Source organism: Heloderma suspectum, chromosome 4 (assembly GCF_057233095.1).
Source record: "Heloderma suspectum isolate Gila_16-S chromosome 4, 16-S_ref, whole genome shotgun sequence".
Taxonomy (NCBI): domain Eukaryota; kingdom Metazoa; phylum Chordata; class Lepidosauria; order Squamata; family Helodermatidae; genus Heloderma; species Heloderma suspectum.
The window spans coordinates 55,876,404-55,892,137 of record NC_139461.1 but is presented as its reverse complement, the minus strand read 5'-3'; the positions used below and the strand labels follow the sequence as shown (position 1 = coordinate 55,892,137).

General features: G+C 40.1%; 1 protein-coding gene across 22 annotated transcripts in view; it reads right to left on the bottom strand.

Moving 5' to 3' along the window:
• STAU2 (staufen double-stranded RNA binding protein 2) overlaps window positions 1–15,734 on the bottom strand; it is a 193,381-nt gene that overhangs the window by 62,797 nt on the left and 114,850 nt on the right. For 12 of the 22 annotated variants that reach the window (XM_084849286.1, XM_084849293.1, XM_084849282.1 and 9 more), the window contains 2 exons: window positions 12,625–12,738; window positions 10,351–10,461 (listed from right to left, as the gene is read on the bottom strand). In XM_084849286.1, coding sequence (XP_084705412.1) covers window positions 10,351–10,461; window positions 12,625–12,738 — 225 coding nt within the window. The remainder of the gene's footprint in view (window positions 1–10,350; window positions 10,462–12,624; window positions 12,739–15,734) is intronic. The other 10 variants (XM_084849295.1, XM_084849302.1, XM_084849304.1 and 7 more) reach the window with 1 other exon arrangement.

Genomic DNA, 15,734 nt, shown 5'->3' with positions numbered 1-15,734 from the left:
CTGTCAATGACAAACCCTGAAAACTGTGCTGCCAGGTGGACTTGATTGGGTGGGGTGCAGAGCTCAATCCCAGGTGTGAGAGAGTATCCATAGGAGTCCCCTATACCTATTTATTTATTTTGAACTTGCCACATCTTTTGCCTCTGTCCAAGACAACTGTTTTACAACTACTGTTTATATGTGATGCAAAGGCCAATAATTAGGATTTATGATAGTTTAAACCAAAGACAAAGAACATCAGATGGCCTTGACTTAATGGGTAGCCTTTATCTCCCCCCCCCCCCCCGGATCACAAGTAATTAGGACAGCTGCATGGGAACTTCCTTCTATTTGTTCCAAGCTTTACACTATGCCAAAAGTTCAAGAATCAGCATCTCCACCCCGATGTAGTATTAAGATGTGTAGGAGAACTCTGAGTTAACATCACACTTCAGGTGGTGCAGACTAAGTTGCCCAAGCTGGATTTGTAACGAACAACAGTGGGCTGAACGCTAGACCTTCCATAACCTGAGGGACACTGACGTGCTGTATGGGGGCAACTGATCCTCACAGTTATGAAACATAAAGGAGTACTTTGAAAGTCCAGCTTTTGACTCTACAGGGAAGAAAAGTCTTAATGCATGTGCATGTTTGTTCTAAAGCCATACAGTGTTTCATTTGGGATGCAAATAGTCTTCTCTGTATCAGAAAAGTAACACCTAAGAGCTGATCCGCTTAACTATATCTGTTATATAAAATCTGTCCTGTCTGCAGTCCAATCATTCAACACTAGAGTTGATTTCCAGGCGTTACGACTCATCTTTGAGTTAGCCTTACCAGAGACTTTGAGAGAAGAGATCAGGAAAACTCTACAGTGCTTTCCAGCCCCATCACTTCAGGCAATTACTTTCTATCAAGCCATATCATAATTCTATGCAAGACAGGGCAGCCACATTTGCTCATCTACTAACCTATTGCTTAAGTGTAGCTTTTTGAACTACACACCTTCTACTTGTATATATTTATTTAACCTAGACTGTATCTTCCCCAGAAGGAAAAACTAATCAATATGAAAAAATGCGGTAAAAGCACACTAAGGGCACAATCCTATGAATGTTTAGACAGAAAAAAAATCCTACAATTCCCAGCTGTGCTGGCTGGGGAATGCTGGGAGTTGTAAGACTTTTTCTGTATAAACATGCGTATGATTGTGCCTTAAGTCTGCACACTAAGTCATTGAGCTGGTTCACAAATGCAAACTGGATACTATTTTCCTGTGTTCAAGATTGCATATTATAGAGAAAATGTCACTAGGCCTGGAGTGTACAGAAAGAGACTCTGTAGCCACAATTACAGTGACACATTTTGTAGCTGCCACAATTACAGAAATGTCTACAGATGGTTTCCATACAAGAAGAATCACATGGAGAGAAAAAAGCAGCTGGTTTACATGTGTGATTCAGCCCACTGCCATAAAGTAAAACCAGAAAAAAAAATAAAGGTTGGGAGTAAAATACATACATTTCTAAGGGAATGTTTTAAAGGACAAAATACCATATAAAGCATATTTCTAAAAGTAGGCCAGAAGCATCTCCTTACACATATTCCATATAAAATAAAAAAAACCTGGTAGCCTAAAATGCAGTTCATACATTTCCTAACATATAAGTGAGCTATGGTTTGTTATCTACTTCCTATATGGATGGACAAGACAAGTTCTTTGTACAATATCATTTATTTAGTACATTTCTAATCTGCTCAATACCTAACGTCCTCTGGGTGGATTACGATCAGTTATAATGAATATGATGAAGGCTTCACATTTCTGGGAATTTCAGATTTTGGTTTCACTCCATATTGTACAATGAGGAACTGTGGTAGATTTTAAGTATTCAAAATATTTCAAACCTTTAAAAATTGCTTTTGTGACTCTTATATTATATTATATTAGCCAGTGCAGTCCTATAGGTAGCTGGTGGAACACTTTGATTCAACTATCTGCTAAGCTGCATAGTATAGCTTTGGAGGTGGATTGCAAACCCAAAGCAGACGTGGACATATCTATGTATCCAGCACAGCTTTTCAAATATTTCCTCCAAATAATAGTCCCCCTATATGCAATAAGTTAAGTACATATGAAGATCTCTGCTAGATCAAGCCAAAGGACCATCAAGCTTGTTCAAGTATCCTGTTTCCGATGATGGCCAGCCAGATGCTTCCAAGAAGCCTACAAGTAAGGCATGAAGGCAATAGCCCTCTGCTGCTGTTGGCCCCTACTGAATTTGTATTCAGAGAGACACTGCCTCTGAATCTGGAAGCTCCATTAACACTGTAATCCTATTCATATCTACTCAGAGGTAAGCCCCACTGAGTTCACTAGAGCTTATTCACAGGTAAGTCGTAAGTATCTGCCCAGCATTTTATCCCTACCCCTAGCTTCCATTAGCAATCCCTTTATTTAATGGTCATACTACCTTCCCAAGCTGCTTTCTTGCATCTGATATATTTTTAAAAATGTGGTTTGCTTTTATATTTTTAGCAATATACTCCTCAAATTCTCTCTCTCTGGCTTACTTTATCGTCAACTTATATTTGCTTTGCCAGAGTTTGTAATCTATTTTTAACCCCCACCTCCTGGTGGCACACACACAAAAAATGGCCTGCAGCACCATGCAGGAGACTTCTAACAGAAAAAAGCAAAAACACAACCCCACATAAAAACATAGTGAGTTGTGGCTTGCCTATTTGCCACTTATCTGCCTATGATGAATGAGGACATATGCTCTTGGAAGAGGTTCCTTGTTAGTATATAGAAAAGATGTCAAGCAGTCTGTCAGTATTATTATTGTTGTTGTGGTGGTGGTAGCTCCCATAATGGCCTGGGCAGCCAAACCAAAAGATAAACAAGATGAAGGATAGTGGTATAATGAATGGTAACTGCACTTGGTAATACAATGTTATGTGGGAGCAAGGGCCTGGACTCTAAGAAGGCTTTGTTTAGCACAAAATGTTAGGGGCTTGGTCTGGATGGAGAGCAGATGGCTATAAGCCACCTGCCTGCTTCTCCTGTGGTGAGACCATTTTATCCACAGTTTAATTTTAAACATCAGGCTAAATTATTATGCTCTAAATTATGTTGGCATGAACCATCTCCTAGCAACTTTACTGGTCAGGTATTAGTAACAGTGGAACAAATTGTGCTCCGGCTACCCTCCCCCTTTGCAATCCCAGTTCTTCCTCAATGTCAACATGACACAGAAAGAATGACACAGAGGAGTTTTCTCTGTTCTGAATCACTCAGGGATTTTTCCCCTTGTTACCGCTCAAGGACAGCTTCACCGGTACCATGTACTTATGATAATAGAGCCTGGGGTTCATGATAAGTACTACTGTTGGAATATCAGCGTCCTTGTGCAGCTGAGGAGCAGAGCTAGAACTATTCAGAGACCCCATTGTCTGGATTATATACATGGTGATTAAAGAGTGGCAAAACCATGGGGTTATATCCAACACTGACCAGAAACTGCTGGCAGAATGTTTTCCCCCTCCCCACTGAAGCCCCCATACACGCACCAAATCTGCTCCAGAAGGTTGGAGGACCCTCTCAAGCAGATGTGGAACACATGTGGGAGGCAGCAGAGGCGGAGGAGAGCAAGGGGAAGCCCACTCACGTGATGTTGGATTTAAGCCTTGAACTTTGGACTATTCCATATGTATACTGATGGTGACTTGAATATTCTAATAAGGATGTATGGGTTTTGTTAAATCCATTCCATCTGTGTTTCACAGACTGTCAGGTGACTTTTGTTCTGCCGTCTACTCATTGGAATCAGATTTTTTTTAGGGATATATGTGAATTTTATTCCTATTCGCAAATGGGTGTCAGGAGTGCCCTAGTGGCCTCTTTCAGTACACTCTAATAGCCAACTCAAGACACAGACAAAAGGATTCTTTTCAAGGCTTTAATCCTTTTACAACTTAACGACTCTTTCAGATGCTCATCACCAGCGACTAAGCAATGAACAGCAGAGTAGCCTATGCTCCGGGTAGGCAGTTGGTCCCCGTTTGAAGAAGAATCACTTGAAGACCCTGAACTTATGGGCTATGGAGAGATCCTCCCTCTTTCCCTTGGGTCCACAGGTCATGGCTGTTGCTTGCGCGCCAAACGGGCACTACGCCTCCTTTCCGCGCCCTCCACTGCGCGTCGCTCCCTGCGTCTGCGGTGAGCGTCTAGCAAGCCCCCCTCCCGCACTTTCTCACTGTCAGGGTCACTATCTATCTCAGGAATGCCGGCAGGAGGAATCTCTGCCAGCTGCTGTGCCTGTGAGGGATGAGCTGGCTCCTCTCCCACCGATTGCTGATCCTCCTCAGAATCAGAACTGCTCTGGGGTTCTATCGGCTCAGTTTCCACCCTGACAATGGACAATTGTGCTAATGTGTACTTATGCAAATGCACATTAGTGCAAATCTCCCCAAAGCATAACAAACTGTTCCGCAAGTCCGTGGAATCCATGCAACTCAGAAAAAGCTAGCCTGTTGCAGAATCTGCAGGTTGGATTTATAGAAATCTGAACTCATTTGAATCCATTGCAGATTTCTCTGATATCCCTGTATTCTAATCTTGCATTGCTATTTGTTTGATACCAGGTGATACATGATCTTGTGTACTTGGGGTTAACTTTAGCAAAGGTAACAAATGCGAAGTGTTATTATCCAAGCAGGGCAATAAAAATTACAGGACGTAACGAGTACTACTATATATGTAACTTATCTGTAGATAATTGTGTGTGTGTGTTTTTTAAGTCAGACTAGTTACAAAATGAAGCCACAAATTAAAGTAAGAAATATCTGAAGCACACCTGTTTGTAATGTCTGAAATAACTCTGCAGTGAAAAGAAATGGAAGTTCCTTCCATTTACTTGTTATAACTTAACCTTTAGGAATTATCTTAAATAAGTAGTTAGCTAGACATTGGATTTGATCACAATTTTTCCTGTATCTTCTTTTTAGAGAAGACAGCACACAGTTTGTTCATGAGAGGAAGCTCTATGAGACAGCTTCACACACAGGAAACTCTTCTCTGTACTACAGTTTTACTACAGCAAATGTTTCATAGTTAGCCCAATGACTTCTCGAGCCACATATACTGGTCTCAATCAGACAGCAGCCTAAAAGGTTTTGTATTTAAAAAAGAGTAGCTAGATCCAAATATGAGAAATAAGGAACACATTACAGCTACACAGTTCCAAAATAAGAACTTTATAGTGAGAATCCATTTCCATTACAGTTTCGGCGCATATCATCATCATCTCTTCTTTAGCATATACATCGCGTAACCAAAGTTCTTCATACATCTTCGGCTAAGGGGAAAACCTTTTCATTCATAAGCCGAATAGACTTGAGGCGTGGCTCCTCTTTTTTACAAATTAGCCACTGAATGAAGGCCATCACTGAATACATACCAACAATAAAACTACCTTGAGGTGAGTTCTCTGATTAGCTTCAACGTGTGCAGAAAGAAAAAGCATCCCAGGAAAGGATGGAAGTAACTGACAGGATGAACAAATTGCTTCCAGATAGAGGTTGAGTCCTCTTCAGGGGTGTGTGTGTGTGTGTATCTGTGTGTGCACTTGTAGTTATGGCCTGATCTGGATGCACTTGTTTTATTATCACTAAATTATGAGATTTAATTTTAGCAAAGCTGTTACAAAAAAAAAATAGCTCTGAATTTTGTCTACATCATCTGAAATGGATTTAGTATAGGCAAAATGATTCTATAATCCATGAGCTGTGCAATCTTGTTTATCCAGGGTAAGCCCATGATGTGGGCCATGACAAATGAAAAAAAAACCCTGAATGACAAATAGGCTCTTGGCAAGTTAATAATTGTTTATTATGTGGCAAACGTTCAAACTACTGTTGTGAATGCAAAATTATCAAGGAAATGCTGCAAATGTTTCTGTGGGTGGAACGGATTTATATACTATTTATATAATTAGTTCTAATATTGAGCAACTTCACTGAGCAAGAGAAAAACCGGTCAAACTCACAGAGACCAGATCTGATAGAAGCAGAGTTCAAATCTGGTAGACATAGGAACACTTGCTGTGAGCAGTACACTGCAAGCACAGTGGAAGTAAAACTGATACTTCATATCACTGAAAATATTTAAGCTTTGACCAAGGTGGACCACCCACGTAAAACAGAATAGTATTTGTCAGGAAACTGAGGAGATGACCCAGTTCGTTTCCTGCATGTGGCAGTGTGCATGTATTGGAGAAGTGTGTGTTGGTAGTAAAGGAATATACCCCATAGGAAGGGGTGTGTTTTAATGGTAGGGAAATTAGATGCACAAAGTAGCACATGGGATAGAAAAGATATTCTCTCTCTCTCTCTCTCTCTCTCTCTCTCTCTTTTTTAATTACCAAGTTCTTCCTAGCAGAAGAGTAAAAGAAACAGATGTATCTGAAGAAGACCTGGGTATGCTACTGGGGGAAAAGAGCAATCACTAAGTGCGCAATCCTATGCATGTTTAGACAGGAAAAAGTCCTACAACCTTGTAGGACTCCCAGCATTCCACAGGCAGTTTATTAGAACATTTACTTATCTAGGGGGAGTTTATTAGAACATTTAGAATGATGCTGTTTTTGGACTCTGTTTGATTATCCACTTCTTAAAAATCAGATTACTGAAACATATCTATCAACTTTTTGAGTGCTAAACCTTTCTGTCCCCTCCCCACCGTTATTATTCTATTTTCCTCTGTTCCTATATTCCCTATGCTGAGAAGGCATGAGTTCTTTTCTAAATATTTTGGTTCAGTTTCCTAGAAGAAAGGAAGAGTGTCAAAGCATCTCACTTTCTGAATCAATGCAAGGCTATTTTCTGATTATTTCTCCAGCCCTTCAAAAAGCAGGAATGAATAAACTGTCTGATTCTTGGATTACTTTCTTCTACTTTTTTCAAGCTGACATTCTTATTTCTTACTAGCGAATGGACCCAGCTTCACATGGGTTGAAATAGCCCTTCGTTTGATACAGAAAAGGCTTTAAGCAAACTAATACAGTTGTCAGAGGTGGTCACACTGTTGTAATGTTTGATTGTCCTCCCCCTTTGCAATCAACAAAACAGAGACTAATAGTTCAAGCTATTGCAGCTTATTAGGCTAAAAGCAAGCCTTTCCACAATGCAGATTCAAGGAAGCTCTCAAACTACCCCAGGCTCTAAACGAATATTTTAAGATCTCTATTTGGGAAGACAATCTGCAAGGTACTGAAGTTGCCAACAGTTTGCCTGTGGACACAGTCAAACCTGCCTCGCAGTGACACCCCTCCCTTAGGGCGGCTCCCTTCTACAGTGGTTTCTAAGAATGGCTATCCTGGCAGAGCAACTTAGCCCCATCCCTAACTCCGCCTGCTTCTACTTGCAACGCACTCTGGCATCTCTCAAGTCGCACCCCTCTTCCTCCTCCTTGGAAACTTGGGCGGGAGAGGCAGCAACTTGGCCTGGGCCATCTGTTTGTCAAGACCTTGGGAGCTTCCCTCCCAATGCCTGGGGACTCTGGGGGAGGTTCCTCCCCCATTCTCTGATCTAGCTGTTCTAGCTCTGATTCAGAATCGGAATCCTCAGAAATCTCAGTGAACCTGGGCCCAACCCTGACAACTGTGCCTGCCCTGTCAGAATGGAGCCATGCCTGCTGGCCTCCCCAGGTATTATCCCTGTCATGGTGCACCCCTAGAGAGGTCCCAAAGGAGGGGTATGCCCACTCCATAACCCGGAGGGGGGGCTGCCTCATAGCAGGGGGGAAGGGGCAGGTGCATAACTCTGCCCCTTGGCCTACTAATCTCCTTTAGTTTCAAACTGTATGGTCTGCAAAGTGATGTGCTGGTTAAGGAAGTCTGTCTGCAGTGGCTGAAGATGATACTGCAAACTTCAACCACAGACACATTTAGTTAAAATTAATGCATTTTAAAAACAAAATACCCATAAGGTGCACACCTCAAGGGTCACCTTGGTATGAAAGGCAAGTTTCAGAGGTCTAGGTTTCAGGGCTTAGCACTATGGTGCTAACTAATGGATGGACAGGCAGACATTGTCTTTTATTATTATCGATTTAGGTTTATATCCCCCACCCTTCCATTCACCAAAATTCCCAGAGTGGCTTATAAATTAACATATACATAAATGCAACACAAACACATAGCACCTACAAGCACGCCCCCCCCCCCAATTACTTTAAAGAATAAAAAAGCCTTCATCTGGCATCTCAACAATAGTAAAAATAATAACAAATGGACCTCTCTGGGGAAGGAATTCCATAAGTGGGACACTACCTCCAAGAAGCAGCCACCTTGGAAGCCACTTGCCTCATCTCAGCATGTGCGGGCATGTTTAGTGGGCCATCCTCAGCTGATTTTAAAATTTGGTCAGGGATACATGGAGACATGCAGTCCTTCAGGTAATCTGGGCCCGAGCCGTTAAAGGCCTTAATACCAACACTTTCAATAGGGTCCAGAAATCTTGACACCATTTCTCAAATTATGTGTACTAGAATCACTGGTGCCTGCTTTTAAAGAGGTGTTTCACATCACGTTGAATTTTCCTAGTGTTGCACTACTGCATCTATTGCTATTGAGCATTATATTCCCACCTATTATGACGTTCGCCCAGAAAAAATTTGTATCAGTCCCTGTGGCTTCTGTGGGGCAAAATACCACATAGGACTAGGGTACCTTGTGAGGAAGGTGAAGAATACTCTGCCCCTCCCTACCCTATGGGGCAATGGCCCTTACACAGGAGAACTTTGCCACACACTGGTTCAGGAGTTGGGGGGGGGGCAGGCTCACATGCAACAGTACTGAAGGCTAATATATCTAGTTCCAGTGACTCTGGGTGGCTGCATCTCATCCTATGAACTCCCAGGGTAGAGCTCTGCTTCATAAGATTACTCATCAAAACAACAACAATAACAACAACACTACAGTCAAATTTTCTTACAGGAAAGTTTCTCTTACAAAGCCCTTCTAAAACAACTGGTCTTTCTAATGATTTCTTAAAATTATTTTTTCAGATGATAGGCATTCCTCACAAGATACTCATATCTCATCTCTAGCTTTTGTACTGCAAAATGCTCCACTGAAATGGCAGACAGTCAACCTAGGTTACACTGGCTAGCAGTATATAATGCACTGATGTAGTTACTACAAGAACATTAGGAAGTTATCATGCATTAAGCAGAGCTAATCCAAGGACAGAACAAGGTGGCTTCTCCAAATCACATGGACCTAGGTCTAGCCTTGTTAGCAAAGCTACGGATGAAATGGGTTTTGAAAACAGACCTCAGCTAACCCTCTGGGTAAGAAAAAAATTGGGAATTTGTGATCAGAGGGAGCAATCCTATGGCTAGACAGCGGCTACAGAGCCATAGGATATGTTGTTTTCCAGGAACCGACCTGGGAACTCACGCTCCAAGGTTGGTTTCTAGAGAACCGACCTCCTCCCACTTCTGCGCTGCCTTGGAACAGCACGGAACAGCCCCATCCTCCACGCTCGCAAGAGGAGTGCAGAACGGCCGAAAAGGGATGTGGCTGGGGGCGTTCCAGGGCAGGGAGGGCGGAACTGACTATACGACACATCCGATGTGTCGTACAGCAGCCTCCTTCCCCTCTCAGCTCCCCGCAGCTGGACAGATCGCTCCCGCAATTGGCTGTCTAGCCAAAAATGCAGGGCAGGAGAAGCATGAAGGGAACATTCCCCTCCGTTTCTCCTGCCCTGCTTTGGATAGGCGGTTGCCTCCAAGTTTGGAGGCGGCCACCTATCTTGATAGGATTGTGCCCTTAGTGGCCAATTTTACTTGTTTCTGCAGCGTGATACACCTTGCATGGTCTCCAGTGCAAAGCAACAAAAAGCAGGTATAAATCAGAATTAAGCATTCTTTGCCCATTTTGAATAACATAAAATATATGAATATTTAGTAATAAACAGATCCAATATAATGTTTAGGAAATAGGTCCACTACATTTTTTAAAAATCCTCATATAAAGACTCACTGTGGTGACACTCTTTGCACTTAACCTGATTTATGAGAGACATGGAGTTGCCACCATTCAGTGTCTCTTCCCCTTCTTCCCTGTATCATGTACATAACAATATGAAGTCATTGCGCTGTGTAATTCCCTGCCCTCACCTCACATCAGTGGCTGTTGGCAACCGGGGTAGAGCAGTAAATGTGTTTGTCATGCATTGTGCTTACCTAAGCAATAAGATTAGTGAGGAAAGAGGCACAGAGTGGTCGGAACTCTATCTGCTTCATAGTCTAGCTACCCTTTGGTTTACGTTCTAATGGCATTTGGGATGTAATTAATAACTTACTTGGGTGGAAGAAATATTAAATTCTATGTAAACTGATGGCTTTTGTATGCTGTGTGCCAGAGACAGCTCCAGCTGTTGCCAGAGGAAAGCAAATGCTCTGTCATATATTTCCTATACATGAAGTAACAGAGAAAATAACTTAATATGAAACAGAAGACAAAGAATAAGGAGACAATTGATGTATTATGATTTCTATATAAGAGTACCAGGAACATGGCAGACAATCCAATCAGACTAACAGACCATAATCTACTTGGCATATGTAAAACCTTAGTAGGTGGCAATCCTAACAGAAACACTATGATTGAAGGCCAAATTTTGCATGGTGAAAGGTGAGATTTGTCAAAGTTTTATTTTACAATCTGACAGTCAAAAGTGTAACTGATAAATTTTCTAATGGGTTAATTATGACTTTGAAACATTTGCTGTATTTACTTTAGTATTATTAAAGCCATGTTCAATATGATGTGGTTACCATTCTGAATATGGGAAAATCTTATGATTTGTAAGAAACTGTTCAATTTTTTTAAAAAAAGAATTAAAATGTAAATAAACATCATGCAGGCGTACTTTATGTATAATGAGATCTGAAAATTACGTCTCAAGTGTGTGTAAAAAAGGCAAATTAAATATTAGGAATGAACAGGTAAGGAACTGAAAATAAGACATCAAGAATCATAATGCATTTATATAAATCTTTGTTGCAGTAGCTACATTTAAAATACTGTGTATAGTGCTGGTCACTACATATCAAAAAGGAAATTATAGAGCTAGAAAAGAACAACCAAAACGACTAGGCATTGAATCATCTTTCTTATGAGGAAAGACTAAAGCAGTGGGGGTTTCACTCAGAAAAAAAAAAATCAACTGGTGCCAGAATAGAAATAGCTAGAAAATGGGGAAAAATGGAAGAACCAAAGATTACTGAGTGGCTGAAGAAGGCGTGGGGTATACAGCATATGGTAAAACTAACACATATGATAAGGAATCAAGATGGAAAGGCTTTACAAATCTACAAGGTATTATATGAAAACTGGATTTCTTTTTAGATAAGTGTTTAAATCAAAATATACCTTTGATTATATAGATCCTTAGCCTTTAGCTTTTTTCTTCCCCTGACTTTTACGTTTATATTTCTTAAACTGATATTTCTTGTAATATAACTGTAACACTTAGGTGTTTATTTAACTTAATCAATTGTCTTGGGTTTTGTTTTATTTATGTGTTTTTCTTTTCTTGGATTATGTTTGGAATCACTTAGATTTGGGTCATAGTACATTTGTGTGCTTTTGGATGATTTTACACCATCAATTTGTTGTAGCATGTGGATGCTTTTGGATTTCATTTTGTTAGCTTATTCAGTTTTTGTAATATGTGGACATTAATTATTTTTTTAAATAAAAGTTTAAAAAGAAAAAATAAGGTAGACTAATTGGAGACATGAAAGAGATTTATACCATTATTAATGATGTAGCTAGAGTAGCTAGAATTATTTTCATAATATTAAAACTTGCAGAATCTTACCAAATCAGAAGTAGATTCAGGGCTGACAAAAGGGCAATAAGTAATAAACAACTTAGGGAATTAATTACAACAGGATGTGGAGATGGTCATGAGTTTAGATGGTGTTCGAAACTATTAGATATATTAATGGATGACATGTCTATCAACAGCTGTTTCCATGACAGCTAAAAATGTAACTTGCATGTTGGAGGAAGCATATATAATTATCAGGTGCTGGGGACAAACCACAGGGGATGCTCCTGATCTCACTGTGCCTAGAGATGGGGGATGGGTGTAAAGTAACATCTGAACACCTGACCTATTTTGTTTTGAAAATAACATGCACAGTTTTTAGGGAATACATCGAGTCTGCATGCAATTTGTAAGTGCTATAAGGGCCACACATTATTCATCCCTCTTTTAAATTATTAGGTCTGAGACACCCATCGCTATGTATAAAAATATGAATAGGCCTTCATATTTTAGTGTAAAAGTACGAGCAGAATGCTCAAGAAATGAAAGAAAATTAGTTTTGCCTTTTCATTATGCATTGTGAGGAATGAAAAACTGATGCATCGCAATTGCCTCATCTCTGAATAACATGTTCTTTTTATATTTTTAATTAAAACCAAGGCATACATACCAAGGAATGAAACCCAAGGAATGAAAATGCCTAAAAGAACAATTTTAGATACCTATATGCTATCTTAAGCAGAACATGCAGAGGTTAATAGCAAAAATAAATAAGAGTTCAGTTAAGTCTATTTATACCTGGTCATGGCTGGCTTCAGTAGAGCTTCCAGTACCATGGAAAGTCATCTGCACAGGAGACAGTGTCAAACAGGTAATGCATTCTTTGCCGTTTTGTCTGTCACTGTAGTGTACCTAAAACAGAACAAGATTCATCATCTTGTTAAGGTCTAAGCTACTTAACAAAATAATTCTAAAAGCTGATGCAAAGAGTTCTGAAGCACATCAGAGTGCAGATTGATTAGTCCCACCCATGACATAAGTGGATGAACAAAAGGGCTGGGAAATGAAAAACATAACAGAGTGTCCTAACTAGGGCTCTAACTCACGCTCAAGCAAACCAACTAACCACATGCTAAAGGAGAAGAGGGGAAAAAAACAGCACAACTAGCTGTTCTAATCCGTAGGAAAAACCTGTAATGTCTCCCCAGAGCATCGCCAGTCAAATTACTGAATGCCTTCAGTGATCATGGTATTTGGCAATAGCACTTTGGTTGGCAGCTAATTTTGATGGATCACTTCAAGTGGGGTGTGGAGGTTGATGGTCAAAGCCCTTACCTCTACCCCTAAAATTGACCTACCAACAAAGCACATCAAACCACCATCCCTCCATCTCCACCTCCACCTTGCTAGCAGAAAACTCATTTCAGAATCTTGAGTGAGCTGCAACATTAACTTAACCGATAATGCTGGAAGCTGGTCTATTCGACTAAAGGTTGCATCTCCAGTATACGTGTGTAGCAGCTTGCATGTCTAAATGCTGTGTAGATATTTATTTCACTCAACACTTGATAATGTTTTCTGCCCTCTTTCACATATCCTTCCCCATCACACGCACACCAAGTAGGCCTGCTAAATTGCTTGTGGCTCTTTTCCAGAAAAACCATAATACTTAACTTAGAAACCAAAAGGAGCCTCTCCGCACACAGTGGCTTAACTCTGAGTAATCAAAAGAGATCTGAAGGCATTTGACTTCCAAAACTAAACAGAAATTCTACTGTTATCACAAAAAATGTTTCAGGCAATCAGATGTGTGCAGTGTGGTGTAGCTGTGACCCTAGAATTTAGTTCACATCAATGGGCTTTAAGTATATTTTGATTTTCTCTGTTTTCCGGTTACATGTAAGAAAGTAGTGTTGTTTGTGACCCACTGAAAGTCATTTCCCCAACCAGATTTATCAATTGTGCAAAATTTCCGGAGGCTTTTACTCGAAATTTTACTCGAAATATTGGTATGGTGTATCTTTTTTTGAGAATCTTTTTTCTCAGATTCATTTTTTAAAGGATTATTTATCTACATTTTACTTTAGCATTGTTTTGTGTCTCACTTATTCTACTGTTTTCTCTATTGCAATATTCAACATTCAGCTTTTTCTTTTATTTTTATCCACATAATAAAATGAAGTTAGTTATATGAGTCTGAGTAATGCACTGCAACATCGTAAATGAAGGAAAAACTACCAAACACAATTGTTACTTATTTATTGCAGTGGATCCAGCAAGCATAGTTAAGGTGCAGGGCTGTTCTACCCCTGTTGCCATGTTCCAGACCGCATATGATTATTCCCCAGGAGCACTTCTATTTCTGGTTATTATGGGGTACATAAAAAAGTGACAATTGCTCTGAAAATGCAGGTTTCATTTTGCAATTTAATATTGAATATGTCTAACAGACATGCCTTTGAACCTAGGAATCTTGTTCCCCTTCTTGAAATTCTTTGGCTCCCACTCAAGAGACCTGAAATGGGATCCAGAGGCCATCCTTCAAGGTAGTGTTTCTGTTGCAGGGATATCAGATTTTCCCAGTACCCAAACCGCAGTATTTTGTTTCTGGGAAAACATGACTCTTCCTGCAGCTTCTATATTCATGACTCTTACAATTGTTGTTAGAAAGCAATTATGTCAGTGTCCTGAACAAGTACTGACACCATCACTAATAAACAACACAGTAATTCCTCACACCCATAATTGTGCCATTTGATGAACATTTCAGAAGTCCTATTTAACTTTTAAAGTGAGTATTTAATTAATGTTGTTTACTTCTTTAAAGCTGAGGCCTGGTGCAGGTACAATATTCACAATTCATAGTTAGGGGAGTGTGCTCTGGGATGACATGCTCCCCCCTTTCCATTTTCAGAGCTAACCATGCTGCAGTGTAATATTTACGACAGATAGATCTATATGTTACAATTTGCTTCAAAACTTCCTGCATGTGTAAAAAGGCTGCTTGATGAGTGCACCCACGACGGGAAGAACACCTGCACTGCATTTCAATTCTTATGAATACATACACATACTACTGAACACTGTACATGAGGATTCTAGGCATCCAGGGGTTGGACTGGCCTCCTGAGTGAGTTTCCAAAAGAAAAATGCTAAAATCCACATACCTTTATTAGGCCAACTCAACAGTCAGAAGATACTGGCAGACCAATCCACTAATATGGATCTAAGCAGTTTTCTTTTGGAATTTTTCTTTTAACCAAGGTAACTACCTTTGCCTTTTGTGTCTTCCAGCCTTTCAGACAGGTGGTGAAGATGATTATATTTAAGCAGGCCTTTTTAGAACATGATTTTATCATGTATCCTATGCTATTTTAAAACTGCTAGTTGATTCTGTTGTTTAGTTTTGTATTTAGGGGAATTTTTATTGTGCTCTTTGTATTACACAGAAATTTTACATAAACCGTCTTATGCACTTTTGTCAAAAGGTGGGGTATAAATGAATCATAGAAACCTGGCATCTCCAATGTCTGCGGGCATCACGGTGACCACGGACACCTCTCTTGGTGCCTGCTAGGCTCCTTGCCCTCCTGATCTTTATGTTATTTGTTAAGATTTTTTAAAATTAAAAGCTTTTGATTAACCTGGGAGACTGGCGTCCTACAAGATGAAGTACTCCCCTCCAGAGCTATCATTATTTAGGTTCAAAAAAGTAGTTTTGTGTTTTGAAGGTCAGAACCCTCTTCTGCCTTGTATTAGGTTCTTGAGCAAGTTCTTTTTATTTTAGTCTCACCAGCTTGCTTTCTGGGAAATGAGTGTATTGTGACCAGACTTAGACATCATGGCAACCATTTTATGAATGGGCAAGCCCCCCAATAGCAGCCATTTTATGAGAGCACTCACAACAT